This window comes from Lissotriton helveticus, chromosome 2_2 (genome assembly GCF_964261635.1).
Source record: "Lissotriton helveticus chromosome 2_2, aLisHel1.1, whole genome shotgun sequence".
Classification (NCBI taxonomy): domain Eukaryota; kingdom Metazoa; phylum Chordata; class Amphibia; order Caudata; family Salamandridae; genus Lissotriton; species Lissotriton helveticus.
The window spans coordinates 516618637-516640198 of NC_136060.1; the positions used below are offsets into that span (position 1 = coordinate 516618637).

Here is a 21562-nt window from a genome sequence, read left to right on the forward strand (position 1 = left end):
AACATTTCTAGAGCCTGAGAGTGGAGCCCCTGGAACCTCGTCATGACTGATGGTAGTCCTACTTGCCCCTGTATCAATCAGAAACTTTCTGTCTTTCCCTAATACTTGACTGTGTACATAGGGACCCTCTTGATCTACAGGAATTTCGATGAGAGGCAAGCCAACCTCCCTCTCTAGGCTATTTCATGAATACTGCTGATATTCTGGATATTCCGACTGTGCGTACTGGTACATCTGCTGTGTAACGTGTTGTGTGGCAGCTATAGGCTGCGGTACTGTAACTGTCTGTTGTGCATTCTGCGGTGGCTGAGAATTCTGCGGAACATGTTCTTGTCTAGGAGGACGTGGTCTCTCTTTCGTCTTACCAGTAGCTATGTTGTGTTTCAGAACTGCACATTCATTTATATAATGACCTGGCTGTTTACAATAATTACATGTCCCTTTAACGGGAGCTGTAGAATGACTAGTTTGATTCGGACCCCTCTTCTGACTGTCTTGTGGAACAGACTGTGCAACCAGTACTTTCATTTTCGTGTCTTTCATACGTCTCCTTTCATGTTCCTGCTCCTCCCTGATTCTGTTCTGGTGATATTGTAGCATCTGGAGCATTTGTGACGGAGTATTAGCTTGCCAGGTACTTTCGACTTTCAGTACTCGATTTTTAACTTGTGGTAAAGAATTCTCAACTAGTTTGGTAACAAAAAGATGTGGATACGATTCACTACTTGTTTTCAGGCCGCTATTAATAATGAAACATTTCTCAAATCTAGAATAAAAATCACTAGTGTCTTCATCTTGTTTCTGTTTACAGGCTGAGATGGCATCCCAGTCTTCCTTTTTCGTGGCTAGTAATCTTGGCAAGACTTGTATTAGCAATTCGGGCAATGCTTTAGCTTTTTCCCCAAGACCGGTACCTGGAACTCGTGTGTTATCTTCAGTCTCTAATGCGGTCCAATCTATCTTTTTCTCTCCCACCTCCCATTCTTTTTCTTTAAGGCAACAGGACCTTTAACATTTTAATGATATCGGGATACGTGTATTCTCCCATACGGAGCATGTCTTTTAATTCACGGTGGAACCCTGCTGGATCTTTATCGTGACAGGGTATTAACTTTTTCATTTCTAAGAGTTCTATTTTCGTGATAGGGGTGTAAACAAATACTCGTTCTAGATCACCCCCCCGCTCCCTTAAACTGGATGTACTTCTCGCAACGGATTCTGTCTGTCTATGTAGAATGATTTTCTTACTGGGGGTGGAACAGGAACAAAATGTGGATTCAGGAACGTTCTGTATTTGTGGCGCTGTTCTAAAATGACACTAATTAAATCGGTACCTAGACCTTTCCATCTGTTTAGGAGTAACTCGTTCAGTACATCATACAAAGGACCTGGATCAGAATGCTGATCCTCATACAGTGTAATGAGGTGCTGGATCATATACATACCCACCAGACGCTGCTCGGCTGGGGGCAGCTACAGAAACGTTTGGGCCACTATTTCATCTGAAAACGTGGTAGAATCACTAGTCCATCGGACTGCTGATCGGGCTAGTTCTTGTTCATGCATGGTACTAAGCTCACTATAACCTATTCGTAGTTTCAGAATTTTATCGGTGGCCTGGAATACTTGTTCAAGAGAACACTGTTCTGGTACGGGAGGAGGAAAAACTTTCTTGTAATCTAGACGTGAATGTCTGTCGGAAAATCTAGTTCTACCTACATACGCTATTCTGGCGGGATTCTCGCTGTCTATCTCTTCACTTGAAGAGTCATTCTCTTTCTCGGTTGCTCTTTTTGCTTTCTCCTTCTGGTGTATACTTATAATTTCCTTACGAATTTTCCTGTACATACTTTCTATACTATTCTGTGTCTTATGTTTTCCCTCGGCTATATTGTCACTCCATCTTGTCAGGGCTTTCATCTCGTCTTTGTCTTTATCAGGATAATCTCGTTCTCTTATTAAACAGTTAATCAAGAACTGCAAAATCATACTTTGAATCTCGACCTTTCTGTGTGCCATAGCTTCGTGAATACTTTCTGAATTCTCCCCTGTACGGATAAAATGATATATTCTGTCTAGATGTTCTTTCATGTCAGGCAGGGTGGCCAAAAAGTTGGCAACTCGTCTTAAACGTACTGAATATAATATCATGTGATCTTCGCCTGGTACTGAATCATATATGCAGTCAGTAAGGTGTCGCTTGAGGTCCGCGTATGTAGTCACTTTTGGCGTGTGCTGTAACGCTGCATCTCTCAGCGTCAGTCGTTTTACTGGAGGCGGGGTGGTAGGAGCACCTCCCCCCGCTCCTCCTGAACTGGAATCGTCAGTTAATACTGAACGTGCTGGTAAAGTGACTGGTAAAACGGGCACACGTAATGTGGGCTGGTCCGGGGGTACTGGCACATTAACGGGGTCCCCGGGACCAGTGGCTGGAGGAACAGGAATTACATTATTAACAGGGTGCTGAGGTTGAGCAGGCGGAATAGGATTTGCATATTCTGGGACTGTATCGTCCAAATAGGACGAAAGAAAAATTTCAGCTGCAGTCGGTTTATGACGTAGCTTAGTCGGGACCAATGGTGCCGGTAAATTACAGGGTACTTCCGGGGTTGCCTTCGGCAAGCCCTCGGCAAGAAGAGGATACATACCTTTAATAAGGGCATTTCTCTGTCTGTCTGACTGTTCTGCTCTAACTCGTTCACCTTCTTCTAGAAGTTCCCTTTCTTGGGCTTTTTCTGAGGATTCCCTACTTAATTCTGCTTTTCTGAAATCTTTTTCGGTTCTTCTATGAGATTCTTTACGCCATAACTCTATGGCATCTTTCTGGGATTGTCTGGCTTTCTTTTTCCATAATGCCTCTTCTACTCGCATGATGCACTCTGCATCCCATGTACCTGATACAGGCCATCTATATTTCTCTTCAAGATTCTTTGTATAATCCACCCATAAGTCTAGATATAATATGGCATCTAAGCCATGCTTGTGATACATAAAGTGTCCAGGACTGTCCCTAGGAGGGACAGGAACTGATTCTTCGAGTAACCCTTTTCTGGTTTTTATCTGACGTAACTTTGAAAACAGTGGCATATTTAAGTCGTACTTGGACTAAAACACAATACACAATAATCACAGTAAAGAAATGGCAAACAAATCACTCATACCACGACATAGAAATACATTAATAACAGTTCGAACAGAATACTACCTGATACACTGAAAACATAACGCTTGAATTTCTCGAGAACGGACTTACTAGAATTACTGGATGCACTGCTAAAACAGTACAGAACATACCGGTCTCCTAAAGAGACACGTCATACCGTATCCACCTAGATGGACACGTCGGACTGGATCTGCGTACCCAAACCCATCTGACCGGAGACAAACTAATGACCCCGTCTAGATACTCCCCCAGCAACGGTACTCACCGGGAAGCAGAACTGAAGGTCTCGGACTGGACTGGTCTGCTACGACGTCTGGTTACTACGCATGCGCTTCGAACTTCGGGCTTCGGAAACAGGTGGGCCTCCGGATACCTCGGACCTTGCTCTCTCGGCTTGGGCTCTGGTCGGGACGAACCGCATTCCTCACCGCCTCGTCTGGATGCCGGACCGCAGTCTCCGTCTCCTCCGTGGGCCTGAGGGAGACTTGATGAAGCAGAAATATCTGCACGTGCACGGTAGAGTTCCGTCACGGCTGTAGAAGGGTCAGGGGGCCTGCGTTACATCGCCGGCGCGTGGGGAAGGGGCTCGTACCTGTTCGGGCGCCATTATGTGGTAAATAAATAATTAATTACCGGTACTATTTTTCTATGCATTAAATAAAACAGATAGCTCAATAAATAAGAGGCAGGATCCGGGGTATCTGAGTTGAACAGGCTTTAATCAGGCACAAGGGAAGGGACAGGATCGGAACAGCCTGAAATAGAATGGCATGGAATGGCAGCTGCAACGTCTCATTAACAGTACATAGTATATATAGGAAAACATTACAATTGCATTGAATACAGTAGGCGTAACAAGTGACAAACGGAAGATAAGAACACATGGGCGTAAAAAGAAGGCGTGCACAGGGCGTGCACGAAGACATGTGATGAGAACGTCACAGAAGTGTCATAAATGGGTGGATACATGGAGGGGGCTACCTGGGCAGCTGGAACCTTTAACCTAGTGGTGCGCGCAAACGGACCATGACGTGTAACTGGGGAGAGCTGGGGGCTCTGACTTCTAGCACTAGAAGAGGAGACTAAAGTCTGGGGTGTCAGGACGACATGTACCTATAGCATATCTGGTATCTTGTGTTTGGAGTACATGTTGATAGAATCTAAAAGTCATCAGAGCAAAGGCTACTTGACACTAAGGCTGGTGCATGCATATATTCTTCATGTATTGCGTGTGCTATGAATCTTCTATGGATATTAATACAGTAATTCTCTTGCATGGAGACAGGAAGACTAGACTATAGCTGAAGATGTTTATGCGGTTCGTTAGCTTAGGAATGTGAAGACGGAGAGCTGAACTGATAACTGTAGGCATAACATATTCTTGGCAGGCAGGCAGACAAAGCCAGGCCGGGCACCGCGCTGCGCGGCAGGAAGTAAGCGAAGGGTCAGGGATGCGGGAGGGGCTGCATCGCTCCTCAGAGTGGGTTCAGGAGACTGGAGCTTGAATCTGGTGTTCAGGCCCTTTGAGGCCTAGAAACGGGGACAATTCGATGAATTAACGTGCATAATGTAAACCGTTGGCAACATAGGCCTGGAAGCCTAATTCACGTTGCTTTCACGGGGACTGGATAACTGACATACTAACGTTGGACACAACTATAATTGCGTCTTTATTCGGTCATAAGGGGACATATATGCATATTGATCATGCACATATTACATAGGATGGGAAACACGTAGGCACACATGACAAGGCAAAATTAAATTTTCCTCAGAGGGACCCACACACACACACACACATCCTGGGTCCAGATTGACCCGTGACAGTTTTCTGAGTCTGGGGTTGCGGAGTGGAGGGCCCCAGAGACAACCTTGACAAGCCTGCACTGGAAATGGGGAAAGATAGGACCCTTAGAGGAGCACAAGCAAACAAGATTATGCAGTATACTGTGCCGGGCCCAACGTCGGCGGAGCGCATCGGACCGAACCCTGAGCAGTGACCACCACAGGGATCAGCTGCCCAAGATAAGGCTGACATCCTAGAGGCCATTAGAGACTTGAGTGGCTTTGGAATAAAAAAATGGATGGTATGGCCATGGACCTACATCATCTGTGCCTGGACCTACGGAAGGTGGCGGATCGAGTCACCACCAAGGAGGTCCAACACCTGCAAGCGACGGTGTCTGCACTCAAGGAGCACACCATCTCGAGGACAGGGCGGAAGACGCTGAGGGGTGCTCGAGGAGAAACAACCTGTTTTCTGGGCTTTCCGGAAAAAGTGGAAGGACCGGCAGCGGACCTATTTCTGGAGGAATGGATCGGTTCCACCCTCCCGGGTCTTCGACTATCCAAGATGTTTGTGATGGAAAGAGCCCACCACTCCCTTGGTCCCCCTCCCGCCCCCGAAACCAGGTTTGCCCCCAGAACTCTGATCGCTTGCTTGTTTAACTTTAGGGACCGGGACATGATCCTGCAGTTCATCCGCAAGAACAGTCCCCCCAGGTTCGAAAACCAAGAGATCCATATCTACCCCGACTACACGAAAATGGTACAAGACTTGCGGAACGACTTCCTGAGGGTCAAGCGGAGGCTGAGAGATCTCAATATAAAATACAGTCTAACTTGAAGGCACTGCCGGCCCAATCGTTGGCTGCTCGTGAGCCATCTATACACAAGTAAGGGGACTGCCATTTGGGTCGGAAGGGCTGCACAAGACACTGTAAGTACAGACCTCAACGGTACTGCAAGCTGACTCTACTGCAGAGCGTCTGTGTGGGGTCCTCAATTTCAGGGACTATAGGGGGGGGAGCGTAGCTGATAGGGCAGGGCGCTATTCCGCCACTCTGCAGTCTAGACACTCCAACTGTAGTGCGCTGTGTCGGCCTGGCTAGGCCGTCAGTTGGGCGGGGCTGCGCAGTGCCAGGCAGTTTGGTTGTATAACAAGGACTGGGGTTTTCTTTCTGCTGACGGTCATTGTTGCTTACAATGTTGCGAGGGGGTTTTAATGGGAGGGTGGCGGCTATGGGGCGGAGTCCTGAGTCCTCAGACCAAGGTTGGGCTATGAGAATGAGGTTCTACTGCCTGAGGGGGGGGGATGTTCACATTGTTCTGTTTTACTGTTCTATGATGGAAATGTTTTATGCCGGTTCACCAGAGGTCATGAGAGCTAGAGGGAAAAGAAGGGATCCCAACACTGCACCTTGCACTTCTACATCAGGTATCATGGTCATCCAGAATTCTCTACTTATGGCAGGCGATCAACAGACCTATAAACTTATAACATGGAATGTTAGGGGGCTTAACAACCGGGTAAAGCGGATTCGGGCAGCAACATATCTTAGGCGGTATAAGATAAGTGAGGCCTTTCTACAAGAGACACATCTCTGGGGGGGGATTGCCTGAAATATGTCCAACGGCAGTGGAGGGGCCAGTTTTTCGCGATCTCCTACTCTGGGTTTGCCAGGGGGTCACTTATATGGATGGCACCTGGAGTCAGTTTTAAAATGTAGTCCTGATTCAGATGTACGATACGTGGTGGTGGAGGGGACACTGGATGGAAGACACATGTGCTTAGTGAACGTTTACGCTCCAAACACCGACGATGGGGAATTTTTGGGTAAGGTCCTGGGGAAATTAGACTTAGCACCTGACGTGGAACTCATTATAGCTGGAGACTTTAATTGTGCCTTTGATGGGGAACGAGATAGGATGCTAAACCCAAGACACGGGAAGCCCTGCGCCAGATGATTAGCAACTATCACTTGCTGGATATATAGCGGTACCGCAACCCTGATAGTCGGGTATACTCCTGTTATACTCCGGCAGCTAACACGTATACCAGGCTGGACTACTGTTTTATCCAGGAAACGGCGGCTGGTCGGATTCTAGAGACACAGTACCTGGCCCGATATCTGTCCGATCACTCCCCCCTGCTGGTGGCCTACACTTTGGGCCACCCGTGCTCCAAAATACCGCTGTGGAGACTTAACTCTGAGGTTTATAAAGAGACGATCGCGGCAGGGTTGCAAGGCTATTTTGAGGTGCACTGGAACACGGCCAGCTCAAGGGCATTCGAATGGGACGCGATGAAAGTGGTGTTGAGGGGTTTTCACTTCTGTAGTCTCTTTTCCCTCCCCCCCCCTCCTCAGCAGGTTGTGTTGTGGTTCTTAGCGCCGGGACGCCCCGTTGCTGGGGCAGCTGTCGCGCTCAACAAAACACATAACATAACATAACATATGCATGTCCACTGAGGGGAGGGGGTGAGGAAAGTGTTAGAGCGGGACCTAAAAAACCAGGAGGAATGCTTAAAGACCCTAGAGTCAGAACTCCCCAAAGACCCGGAGCGACCGGCCAAATGGACGGACCCACGACAAAAGATAGGGGATCTCTATGGGAGTCACTGGGCAAGTACCACGAGTAGACGTCGTTGGTACACTGCGGGTGATAAAGCCGGACGCCTACTGGCGCGCTTGATTATAGTGGAGACTCAGCCTATCTCAATACTGGCCCTTAAATCCGATCAGAGTTGATTGGTTTATACCCAGCATGAGATCAACAAAGTATTCACCACACACCTCCCACAAATATATTCCGAGCCCAAGCCCAATGTTGCCCCACAGGCTTTGGAAGCCTATCTTGCTGAGATGGATGTACCTTGCCTTGACCCGGAAAGTCAGGAACCCCTGGGGGTGCCCTTTAGAGGGGAGGAGGTGAGAGCGGCGATCGCTCATTTGAAAACAGCCAAATCCCCTGGGATGGATGGATGGCCTGGCGGCAGAGCTATAGAAAGAATTTGGGATAGTCCTGGTTCCTAGGCTCCAGGACATTGTTATGGAGGCCGGTGAGACGGGCATATTACCTGCCTCCATGCGTGATGCGCTGATTGTGGTAATCCCCAAGCCGGTGAAGGACCCCTTACTCCCTGCCTCCTACAGGCCAATCTCTATGCTCAATGTCGACCTTAAGATCATTAGTCCAGTATTGGCAAACAAATTACTCCCGTATCTCAGGCGATTGGTGCATGACGACCAGTCTGGTTTTATTCCAGGAAGGAACTTGCTGCGGAATATCCGCCGTCTTGCCCATGTCATGCAATCACTAGAGGGCAGGGCCAAACAGAGTACCTTATCATTCCTAGATATCGAACAGGCGCTTGACTTGCTCAGATGGGAATATCTATGGCAGGTGCTACTAAAAATGGGGATCGGTGAGGGGTTTGTGAACTGGGAGACTTCTCTATACTCAGGCGATGGCAAGGGTCCGCATGGGACGCTATGTCTCAGATGCGATGTCAATAGCCAGGGGGACGCGACAGGGGTGTCCGCTTTATTCCTTGCTGTTCGCCCTGGTGATGGAGCCATTAGCGTGCCATCTCCGTAGGGTCCTACAGGGGCAGGTTATTCAAATCGGGGCCTTGGAACATATAGTATCACTGTACGCGGCTGATGCGCTGGTGTACATGCGGGAGCCAACCCACTCGCTTCCGATATTGCTGGCGGCTCTGGGTCAGTTTGCTGAGGCCTCTGGACTTTGTCAATAATACTAAATCACAACTATATCTGGTTGGGTCGGAGGCTGAGAGGAGCAGATTCCAACACCCTGAGATGGGTCTTCCGTGGGTGTCGGATACGTTGCGCTATCTCGGGATCTGGATAAGTAGGGACAGATACGTTTTTTTATCACTTAACATGGGGAGGATACTTAGAGGTCTCCGAGGCAGTATTGACTTCTGGAACACACTCAGGCTCTGTGATGGGGAAGATCGCCTTGATTTAAATGGTGGTTCTGCCTCGATGTCTCTTCACAATGCAGGGCTCATTCTTTGAACTCCCACACCAGGTATTCAAGGACCTCGATGCAATGCTTATACAACTACTGTGGAATGGAAAACGCTGTCGGGTGAGCGTAGAAGTCATGAAACGCACTTGGGGTAGGGGCGGTTTGGAAATCCCTCACCTTGAACTTTATTATTTTGCGTCCCAATTACAGCACGCAGTGGCCTGGCTCGATACAGACCCTTCATGGAAACGATTGCTCCAGGCGGACACATATGGGGATCGACAGTAGGGCGCGCTCCTATGGCACATGAAAGGGTGACAGGAACAATGTCCTCCACTGGGCAGATTGTTAACTGCCATCTGGGCCAGGGTGGTTAAAAGACTCCTACATGTGCGCTCCGTTTGCCCCGGAGGCAGACTTTTGGCTTATTCGCCTTTCGTGCTCATTGAGCGGGTAATGTCTACCGACAAATGGAAGGCTGTCTTTTGCTGTCGGACCTCTATACAGAACAACGGTGCTTAACGCATCAAGAAGCGGTAGACTCTTTTGAGTTGGGAACGGGGCAATTCTTGCAATACGCCAAAATAGCGGCAACGGCACGACATCTATGGCCTACATTCCCAGAAGCCCCGGAACACACGCATTCCCGGGTCATGATGATTGCCATGGCGGGAGGGCGAAAACTTGCCACCCACCTGTACGGGGCTTTAAGGGAAGACTGAAAATGCGCACCTCTTAAAATAGAAAGTAGATGGCAGGAGGTGAGCCTGCAAGAGATTACACCACGAGAGTGGGAAAAGATTCATGGGGGCGTACGCAAAGTGGCGGTTTCCTATAGGTTTAAGAAGATACAATACAACATGGTCCACTTCACCTACCTCTCACCCAAGCGCCTACACACTATTGATAGTTCGAGAGATCCAAGGTGCCCCAGATGCCTCTATGCAACGGCAGATTTTGCGCACATTGTTTGGTCGTGTCCGACAATTCAGGTATACTGGACAGCTATCCTAGAGGACCTGCACAGAATAACAGGATGGAGGGTTGCCCTAGAGGTACGTACTTGTCTCCTTGGATTGATTCCCCAAGACCCTAAACGCAAAACAAGCAGGAGGTTCCTGGTATTGGGGCTTCTTAATTTCCTATTAAATGGTTCTACTGTTTCTTTTCCAAGCGCAGTACAGAGACTATGGATTTCCAGCCTCTGACCGAGAGTCAACTGCTTCTGTGAGCGGTGCCTTTCCTCACTGGCTTTCGATGAAGTGTTGCCTGCTTTTGTTTTGTAACCTGTCTTTCTTTACAGGTTGTAATGTGGCCTGATGGTCAAGGTGAATCTGGCATAACTGATATCAGCGTGGGGTGTTTACTAATTTACTGCCTAGCTTCCGCCTGCTTCAGATGGCTCATGCAAACATTGTGACTTTACCTGGTTCTTCTATGCAGGGCTGGTGTGAAAGCTGGAGACATTGTACAGGGGATCAACGGGCAGACGGTGAAAACAGCTGAAGACATCTACGATGCTGTACGGACTCAGCAAAGCCTCACCATGACCGTGAAGCGGGGCCACGACACTCTGATGGTGAACGTCACCCCAGAATATGCTGAATAGGAGTGTTGGAGCCTACGCTAGGCGCCCATGCCGGCAGTGCATCAGTGTTCTCAGCGTCACCTAGCGCCTGGGTCTGGCGCTTCATCGAGCTGCACAAGTGAACACGACCAGCTGATAGGGGCCAACTGTGCTTCGGTATCTTTAAGGGGGTGCTAGGTTTTGACTGAGAATGTATCAGTCTGTCAAAAAAAGAATCATTGGGTAATGTAAAAGTTGTGCACATGAAGGAATGGAAATAAGATTTACCTAGCCTGCATCTGTTGATGGAACTATACGGAATATTGATTTTCAATAAACCGTAAGAGAGCAGGACTGTTGAGTGGTGTCCACGAGCCCGGACCATGCATTATGATTTGAAGAGTGTCTAGTTATGGTTAAAGTGAACGCAAGATGTTAGTTTTCAGACCCGGAAGAGCGCAATAGTGAATACGTTGAGCCCAGCCATGCCCCGTGATTTCAGCTGTATGCATTTACGGATCGAGTGGTCTCGAAGCACTTCTCTTGAAGGAGGAGAGCAGTGTCGCTCTCTCGGGCCACGAGCTGTGGATCCAGTGAGGATGCTGGAGGTTCATGGACCACTGGGCGAGCACCTGTTCAGGGCTGCATCACTGTTCTGGGATAATGGAGGGCTGCTGCCCAGAGAGGGCACAGCTTTTGCTTTACAGCAAGTTTTTAAGGTCTGGTTGGAGCATTCAGCCTGGCAGCCTTTAATTTATGTGTCCGTCTGAATTTGTCTCAATGACCACTTCCATCACTCAGTAAGATGTGCATATAGTTCCACTTCCACCAGGTGGTGGTTTCTGCTAGGGGCGAGGGGAAGGCTTGTCTCCTTCCTTCGAACCCTGTCAAAGTAGCGGTGTTAGGTCTTGGTTTGTGATGTGGGACAGAGGAAGGGAAGACGCTTCAGAACCAGGAGCTGCAGGAAGCGAATCTGAGCTGGGGCTGTCCAAGCGTCTGGTGCCTCAGGACTTAAAAAGGTGCTTCATTCAAGAAGGCCTTTACTTCCCATCATGCACCTGAACCACAATGTAGTGCTGGTGCTTCATCCAAGATGGCCTACGGTTCCCATCATGCACCTGAACCACAACATAGTGCTGGTGCTTCATCCAAGATGGCCTTTGCTTCCAATCATTCACCTTAGCCACAACCTAGTGCTGCAGAGTCCACTGGTGTCTGCACAAAAGTGATAGAGTTACAACAAAGGAATTGCTCCCATGAAAAGAGATAAGGTGAAAAGGTTGCAATGGGAGGCTGGAGAAGAAAGGGGGACTGTGTGCAGCTGACGTGGCAACACCCACAGGTCCAGTTTCATGGCTCGTTTAACGCATTTTTATCACTTTAATATTCTGGGTAATATTTCCCTGGCAAACCCACCCCACTCGAATGCTCACAACTGTGCACTATAATAATAATAGTTTATTTGACTAATATAACTGAGTCCTTAGGAAAACCTACTAATCATTAAAATGTTATTACATACATAGCGTGTGAACTATTGTGAAGTATGAGGAATGTTTACACCTTTCTTTTAATGGTGGATTCAAGCTCAGCACCTGCAGAACACCCTTAAAGTCAAAACAAGAGGAGCCATAAAACAACAAACAAGAGTTTAACCATGGATCAATTATGTGTAAGCCAACAAAAAACTACTTCTGCAATATAGTCTTAGATTTGAACGTGTGAGGCTTTTATTTCAGATGACACCAACAAAAACTGTCGGCTTTAAACTTGAGGAAGTTTGCCCCCTCTGTTTCGTTCCTGAAATGAATTTTTACTGGAGTCTTTTGTGTCACACAGGTTGTACAAGCTTGAAACAACTAAGGTAGTTTAAGTGTACGTGGCCTTTCATGCCTCTTACATCGAAGCAGATTGTGCTTGGTGTCTGTCAAGTGCCATGTGTTACCAAAGCAAACCAGTTGGCTATCAATGTGGATCAGGGAGTCGTGTTTTTCAAAAGCCATTGGTGCAGAGCTTTCTGCTGCATCGTCTAAGGTGATGTGAACGAACAACAATGTTGACCAGATGGCTCAAAATGCCTAATACATTGGAACAGATGTTTCTGATCCATTTGACTCCTCTAGTATGCCCAACAGCAGCACTTTCCTTCACCTGCTCCCATTCTCAAGAATATCGGCAGCACCAGGTCTGGTCTGGTCTTTCCCAGACTGAACTGTATATTTGTGCATACATTTTTAACACCGATACTGGCTGTATAGCCTGTTCCAGAAGGCACTTGAGTCTGAGAGGTCACTGGCCTCACACATTTGCTTCTTGCTCCTCTTAGGCTCCCTAATCTCTAGTGTTTCCTTGTGGCTTCACCAAAGTGTTCAACATCACTTTTTCACAGGTTCTGGAAGTGCAAGACCGTGGTGGTAAAGCAAATTTGCAACAGATCAAAAATCTGTCACATCTACAGACCAGGTGTGTAGGGAATTTGGACATTTTTTTGTTGCAAGTTATTGCCCTCTTCTGGAGTTGGCTAAAATTGCTCTATTTTATGTAAACCTTTGCAGGCTGCATACAGTTTTTGGAGACAAATATGCACTGTTTTGCTGCAAAATAATGTGAAAAGTGTTTCAGAGTTAACAAAGAAGTGTGATAAATGTTTTGTGTGACAGAGGACTATTTGACAGGACTGATTAGTGGAAGCCTCAAAGTAAAATACCAAACAATAATCATGTTGACTGAGCTTCTGAAACTAGATTTGTTAATGAGCTACGATGTTATTCCTAAATATTGAATTTTTTAAAATTATCATTAAAAGCGGCATTTTGTAATTAAATGTTTATAATCGCTGTTGGTTTGTTTTGGACATTGTTTGGGTTCCACTATCTTTATGCTCCACTCACTAAATGCACAACATTAGCAGCAATGAGTTATCTGCAGCCATTTATGGTATACAGCTTTTATTGTTAAGTTAAATGGGGTGCCTGAGTCTTACAACTGAGTGGCTTGGAAGTGTCTCTGGCCGAGAGGCGTTAGTGCTGTTGTTACCTTGTCTTGGTTGTGGTTGGCAGAGTGCACCAACTTCCTGGGAGGCATGGAAAGTCCTTATTCACATGCAGAAATATGAGGGTTGTGACACTGCTGTAAAGACCTTCCTTGCTTCTAACACACTCAAAATGAGTGTTAGAAGGTTTTTTAATATGTTTGAACAAAAAATAATACATTTTTTGGTATACAATCATATGCTACATTTTGTTATAAAATAGTAAAGTACAACAAGCGTGAGCTTTAGTTTTAAGTGCTGTGTGCAAAATAAGCACAAGAAATCTATTCTGTTGAGTTAAACATACAAAACTATTTAAGAAAGTGGGAATGAGCAGTGATATTTTGTAAAATAATGCTTAGCATGAGACCTAGAAATACCCAAACAAGCATTGGCATAGCCAATAGGTCTCGCTTTTTGGACCTTATAAGTGTTTAGCCATGCAACAGTTGATGTTGTTGCCCCAAGGATATTGTGCTACATAACTAAATACTTATAAGGTCCCAAAAGCGAGACCTATTGGCTATGCCAATGCTTGTTATCAGTAGGGAGCAGCTCTCTGCCATGATCGTGCACTTGAAAGATTGCACACGTCCTACGGAACAAGGCGGCGCGGGATGAAGGCTAGCATAAGAAAGTTTCTGTAGGACACACCCAGACAGCCATGCAGCTGGTGTTGTCCATGAAGAAGTCTGCCGCTACTGATGCCCTCAGATCTTGAAATCCCTTTTCCACTGTGCACCTCATCAGCCAGGAGGCGGGCACTGCTCCTAGGGAATCCATGCTGGGTTCCCAGACCGGCCATGCCTCTGCAAAGACAGAATGCGCGCCCTGTGCAGCCTCAGAATCTCACCCTCGGGTATTCGAGCGCTATATAAAATATATTAACCCCTTGGCTGCAGGGCATTTTCACCTGCTGTGCGGGCGGGGGGGGGAGGGGGGTCGCTTGGGCGCCGCTGTGCTGGTGACGAGCTCAGTTCGTCATGAGGCACAGTGGAGCTGAGCTCGTCACGACCACACCCGTTTTGGAACATTCAGCACAGCGGGGAAATTATCCCAGCGTGTGAACGTTCCAACGGCCGTGACGAGCTCAGATCAACCGTGCCTCATAACGAGCTTAGCTCATCATGAGCACGCAACGGGTTAACATAACATAACCTGCGAGATCCAGCGACAGACCAGAGGAGGCCTCGCCGCGACGAGCTTTGAGAGACGCTCCAACGGAGTGGAGCGAAGAGACCGGATACTTCCTCCCTGAAGTCAACCATTGGTAAGAATAAGTGACTGAGCTGCTGCTACAAGCCCCACGCGGATAAGGGTTCAAATCTGCACCTGTGTCTAATTCAAGCATCTGCCATCAGATCAGGGTCGGACTGGCCTTCAGGGCAACCAGGCAGAACCCGAGGGGCTAGTCTGACAGGTTGGCGTGTCGACCGGTTTCTTGGCTGTTTGTGGGCCTGTTTGATGGTCTGCTGTGTCTCTTATTGTTACTGTTCATTTGATTATATTAAAACAAACATTGGCTGCAGGATGCTGTCTTCCATACCTCGCAGAACACGAAGGCAGCCTGTCTTTACAAGTTCAAACCTGCTACGATTTGCAAACATGGGCCACTTTGTTAGAGAATTGAGACACTAATGCGGTCACCTTTCTTATAGCTCCAGAGCTTAAATCTGTCCCAGTCGACCCAGCACCAGAAATGAGACTCTGTAGTTACCCTGGTGGGGAGAGGATAGTGAAGTGGGAGGTTGTAGTGCCTTCTGTGGAATGCAATCAGGCATACAACCCTATAGCTGCTACATTTTGTAGTATTTACTTCAGTTGTATCATTAAAGCATTTTTTTTCTAAAGGGCTAACTTAATGTCCAGCCCTAAATGGGGTTGGCAGTAATTATTATGTCTTTGGGGAGGATGGATCACACTCTAGGACACTGATTTGCAGAATTATTGGTCATATGTAGTTTTTTTTGTACAACTGTGCAATTAAAATACTTTCAATTTAAATCCCTGGGCTGGACATTGTCATTATTGTGTATTCTGGTGGACCGTTGAGTTCTGAGCTCTGGCCCCTGCCCACATACCTTCCTGAGTAGCCGTTGGCTGCTCAACTTCACTACAATGGGAAGCGATCTCAACCGCCAGGGTTGAGCCCAGCAGCTCCCGTCTGCCATGTCGCGATCAGTATCTACTGTAGCTTCCAGCTGGAGCTCGGCCACGTGTGGAGTGAAACTAGGGTGGGAGTTATCATTGGGAAAGTTCTCATGTTCCTCACAGTCAGAACATATTTTTTGATGTTCTCAAATCACAAACTTACGCATTGCCAGCTTCAGTGTCAAAATTTCAAATGAAAGGTTTAATTAGATACAAGAGATCTCCTCAAGAATCCCTCATTGGACGAGCGGTGAAAGGATCTGACGAGGCGTTTGGAGGTAGCACTTAAGTCCACTCCACTCGCTGGCTGAAGGGAAAAGAACCTCGCTGACATTAACGGGCTACTGAAGTGATTGATTAATTCACTCTCTCTTTAATGTCCTTTGCATTACCAGGCTGATGACAAGGAGTCATTCTGCCACAGATCTACCGCCGGACACTATATGCCCTTTATGGCTGCTGGTTCTGGAGGATGTTTTGGTTGCCAAGTCACAGGATGGGGTACAGAGAATACCTGCCCTTGAAGTTGTTTTTATTTTATTTTAGAGTTTTATATAGCGCTGGCAAGACCTGAGGGTATCCGAGCGCTTTTCATCAATACATGTTCAACAGATAATGCGTGTAACCAGAACAGCTGAATAGAATCAACATAACTCACAAGTTGAGCACGATGGAGGAAAGAAACAGGGAAGGAGTACTTGGGAGAGCTCACGGTTGAGGTCATGTCTGGATGGACGATTGATGTCCTGCTTGTTGTGGAGGAGATCCTTAGCCGGTGTCTCCCAAGTGTCCTCCCTTGACAGTATCCCCTACACTTAGGTTTGAAAAGTCAGGACTTTGGGGGATCATACCAAGGACCTGTATTCTCTGTTTGTTCTAGAGTGGAGAGCCTAAAACAAACCCTTATTAGGTATGTCTAAGCTGCTGGACGTTCAAGTCTCCTACATTTTGGGGGCGCTAGGTGGCGCCAAACCAAGATGGCCGCACCGTAGTGAGGCTTTCGCCAGATCGAGCCTTTGAACTATCCTCTTGACCATCCTGACCGGGAAAAACTACCCAGTCACCTCGCCATTGTGCCTGCGACGCTTCACCGACCACAGCAGTGCCAAGAACGTCACAATCGCCCGGCAGTAGGCGGAGATATCCATCGACTTGCCTGGAAGCAGACTGAGACGTCGGTCCGAGACCTGCCGATCCGGGGCCAGCCTGCTGGGAAACTCCGTGGCTTTGCGGCCTCATCGGAACTGCGGCACCATCTTCCGACGGAAAATATCGGCGCCGCCAATAAACCTGCGCCATTGTTTTGCTGAGTGAGGACCTTCCTGTACTGAAGGTGAGCCCTCCTTAACTGAGACGGGAATTAAATAAAAAGGAGGAAACCCAATAAAGGAAAAAAAAAGAGCGCGAAAGTTAGAAACCGCCGGCAAGCTTAACTGGCCCCACAGCTGCAAAGTATAACGGCCGGTGCTCCACTACACACTAACTTATCGGCTGTGTCGTTGCATGTGGAGCCCGGGACACAGTTTTCGCCGAGCGCTGCGGGACATTTTGCACAGCAGCGAACAGCGGCCGTACATGCCCGCTCACCAACCGCGGCCTCCCCGCTGCCTGCACATTGCCGGAAGCTACCTGCAATCGCCCCCGAGGCCTGGTGGCCCAGACATGGTGCTTGTGGGGTCGGGAGAGCATTTCCAAATAATGCAGCGACCTTCCCGCCGCCCATTGCCCGCCGGTAACTGCCTGTGGATTGGAGCCGCTCTGGCCCGGCATTATCACCGGCACCTGATCTCACTGACGGGTGGACGCGGCGGACAGCTAACGGATCACCCGCTTGCATTGGAGAGGTTACCTACCTGACAGAACGTGCCCCATCAGATCACTGCACTGCTGCATGGCCACGAAATACCGGGAGAAACCCGGGGATTGCTAGCAATACATTCTCGAGCCACCTGGAATCACAGGGAACATATTAGCTACAGGTCGGGCAACTGCCGGCGGCTCCATCAGTCTGCAGCATAACACAACCCTCATTTGAGTTGGCTCCGTCCACTTGTGGCACTACTTCCCTGTGTACTCACCTGCCGCTGTCCGGATGGGGGGGAACCTTGTTGTGGCATCAGCAGGAGCACCTAATCAACAGCGACGCCACAAACAGTAATCTGTCCCGCAACCATCTTCTGCTCAAACTGAGGCTGGTGGGGACGAACAGTTAGACCCTGTGTACTCATTTATGTATCGTGGATCGAAGAAATAACTCACACCACAGGAGTCATTACTGATCTGAACTGTACCCTGAGTGCCACTTCCAGGAGGTGTGCTGTCCGCAGTCCCACTCTGCCCCGTCTACTCCCGGACGGCTGGACAAGGAATCACTTCACCGCACTCTGGCTGCTACTGCTACATCGGCTTCGCGTACGCCAAGACGCGACATGGGCCGAAATGACGCCAAACAATCTAAAATACCGTTTGAAGCTAAGAAAAACCCCAGAGGTGCACAGGATCCCGAAGGTAGCCCTACCGCCCGAGGACCCCCTGACGAAGACTGGAAAGCCTTGCTGATAAGCATGCAACAGAGCTTGACAAACATCGATTCCAAGATTGACACGATCAACACTCGCATGAACAGTGTGGTCACTAAGCTGGAACAACACGACACCAGAATTAAGGACGCGGAGGACAGGATTTCTGAATTGGAGGATGGCGCCACTTCTAATAGCAGACAAGTGACCCAAATGGACAGGCTCCTAAAAATCATTGCGGAAAAGAACGAGGATTTAGAAGCGAGGTCCCGACGCAACAACATTCGCGTCCTGGGCCTTGCGGAGTCCACCAACACAGGGAAAATGGAGGTGTTTATAGAAAATTTGGTCATCGAACTCTTTGGTAAAGAATCATTCTCCTCGCACTTAATAGTAGAACGTGCCCACAGATCCTTAGCCGCGCGCCCACCACCGGGTGCCCAGCCGCGTCCCATCATTGCGAGATTCCTAAATTACAGGGACCGTGACGCGGTGCTGAGACGAGCAAGAGAGATCGGTACCGTGGGATACTGCAATACTACGCTCTCCTTCTTCCCTGACTTCACCCCGGCGGTACAAGAAGCTAGGAGGAAATTCTCAGGAGTGAAAAAGAAGCTTCAAGATCAAGAGATGACGTACGCCATGCTGTATCCGGCGAAATTAAAGGTTTCCTACCAAGGCAAGCAACACTTCTTCCAAAATCCTCAACAGGTGGAGGACTTCCTCAAACAACACAAAAAAGACAAAACCAGAGAAGATGCTGAAAGTCATCGCTCCAGATCCCCATCGCCTATGAACCTGCAAGAATAGAACACAGCCACTACGGCTGCTACACTTAAGATGGGTGGTGACGAGCAAGACTCCAATAATCTGGTGAGGTACAATTTAACGCTGCTGCTTAACCTGGTCTATGTATTTTTTAGGCTCGATCGCCCACCTCCTTCCCACGTAGAGAGACCAGGTACATGCCTGGCTCCGAGTGGGTGCAAGTAGGGGGGTGGATGGCAGGTTGGGTGCCCCTAGAACGGTCCCCCGATGGGCGAGCCCCAAAACCTCCCTTCTGTTTGTAGAATGGAGGGATCTGTGACATTACTTTGGTTTTTAAGTTGGGGAGAGGGTGGAATTGTTGGGAATGGGTGGGTTCCAAATGCCCGGCGAGTTGGGGTTGCCGGAGTGGGAGGGGAAATGTTCCAACAAGATGCTTGCATGACAGAACTGTTTATCATTCACTCCAGATGTTGGGCATGCCAAGGGGGTAGATGGGGATCACGTTACATATTTGATGCCAAATGCTATAAACACATGGATGTTGTAGACCTTTGTTACACAGTTTTTCTGAAAGAGATATGGGGACGTAGCTGAACCGCAGTCAGCCTCGCAGCTCCAGGTGGCCTCCTGGAATATACGTGGGTTAAATAACCCTAGGAAGAAGAGACAAATTTTGGGATATCTGGACAGACATGGGATATCCATTGCTATGTTGCAGGAGACACATCTGATGCCAGGCGGATCCCCCTCATTCGCTTCCAACTGGGCAACGTGCAAGGTGTTCTCATCCTACTCTAATTATGCTAGAGGGGTGGCAATTCTTGTGAGACGAGGGACACATTTCACTCCGACTGGAACTGAATAGACTCTGAGGGGCGTTATTGTATGCTCTGGGGGAAACTACACGCACACACAATACTGTTTGCATGTTACTACGGCCCTAACACGGATGACCCGACTGTCCTTCTCACAATGTGGGGGAAAATACAGGCCCTGGGGATAGCTCACGTGATACTAGGGGGAGACTTTAACACGGCTCTAATACCCGTACAGGACAGATCATGCCCGCAAGCCTCTCACTACACGAATACTCAACGCTCACTATTGGGAATAGTGAATGAACACCACCTGGTAGATACGTGGCGACACCTACACCCCACTGCCAAGCAAGGCACCCATCACTCAGCATTCCACTCCACATGGGCCCGCCTAGACTATATATTTGTGTCGGCAGGACTGTCCCCATGGTTAACCAAGGCAAGTCTTCTGGCGCGTACGTTTTCTGATCACTCACCGGTCCTTCTTTCCCTACAGATTCCCCTTAACATGGCCCCTTTCCTGAACTGGCGCCTGAACCCCGCACATCTTACTGATACTGCCTTTGCTGCTGCACTAGAACAAGAGATCACAGAGTACTTTGAACGGAATGTTAATTCAGTTTCTAGTCTCACTACGGTTTGGGAGGCCTTCAAAGTGACGGTGAGAGGGAGTTGTATAGCCAAGGGAGGGGGAGTTCTCAAGGCATTGCGAGCAGACATACGCAAGCTAGAATTAGAGCTCCGACAGCTAGAGCGAGAGATAGCTCGGGGAGACAGGGACCGCGCGGCTCAGGCTCAGATTAGGGTAAAACTGAACGAATACTCTGAATTGGCGGATAAAGAATGCAAATTTCTGGGTAAGTCCTTCACGGCTCGAATATACGGAGAGGGAGACAGACCGGGTAAAGCGCTTGCCACCGCAGTCAGAGCCCCTAGGTACCAAAATTATGGCCCTACTTTACTAGACAGACACTGCACACCGCAACGAGATCTCACGAAACAGCTCCAAGTGTTAACTGAACACTACACCTCGCTTTACACCTCACATAGAACTGACACACTCAACTTGCAGGAATACTTGGATGACACTGCTATTGCCTGGCTGGGACCGTCCCAGCAAAAATTCCTTCATCATGAGCTCGAACTTGATGAGATCAAAGATGCAATCATGTCCATGAAGTCTGGGAAGGCGCCGGGATCGGATGGCCTACCGATCGACTTTTATAAAACCTTTATACATGTGCTAACACCCATACTGAAGCAAGTCTTTTACGCCGCGCTAGAGGAAGGCTCACTCCCGCTCACAATTCGAGAAGCACTAATAACATCACTGCTGAAGCCGGGTAAGCCACCAGAACATTGCGACTCATTCCGGCCTCTCTCATTGTTAAATACAGACAGCAAGATCCTAGCTAACGTTCTCGCTACGCGTCTCAACCTCCTTATGGAGCGGCTCGTTCTTCCAGATCAGGCAGGGTTCGTCCCGAACCGCGCCACATCTCATAACTTGCGTACTTTACAAGCAGTGCTGCAAGATATTAATCCCAATTGTGAAGCGGCTGCTGTGTTCCTGGATGCCACAAAGGCGTTCGACTCCCTGGAGTGGGATTACCTTCTTACACTGCTCGAACGGATGGGAGTCCCCTTTAACTTTTTAGACTGGATTCGGCTATTATATTGTAAACCCCAGGCTACGGTGCTGCTCAACGGAGCCCGCTCTGCCCCATTTGAGATTCAAAGGGGTACCCGGCAGGGCTGCCCATTGTC

The 21562-nt window shown here is 48.4% G+C and overlaps 1 protein-coding gene across 1 annotated transcript in view; it reads left to right on the top strand.

Annotated features, from left to right (window-relative positions):
• Nucleotides 1-13336, top strand: part of HTRA2 (HtrA serine peptidase 2) — a 51658-nt gene extending 38322 nt beyond the window's left edge. Inside the window, exon 8 of the mRNA XM_078678823.1 lies at nucleotides 10385-13336. Within this exon, the coding sequence (XP_078534949.1) occupies nucleotides 10385-10550 (166 nt within the window). The 3' untranslated portion in view covers nucleotides 10551-13336. The remainder of the gene's footprint in view (nucleotides 1-10384) is intronic.
• Nucleotides 13337-21562: the final 8226 nt, after the last annotated feature.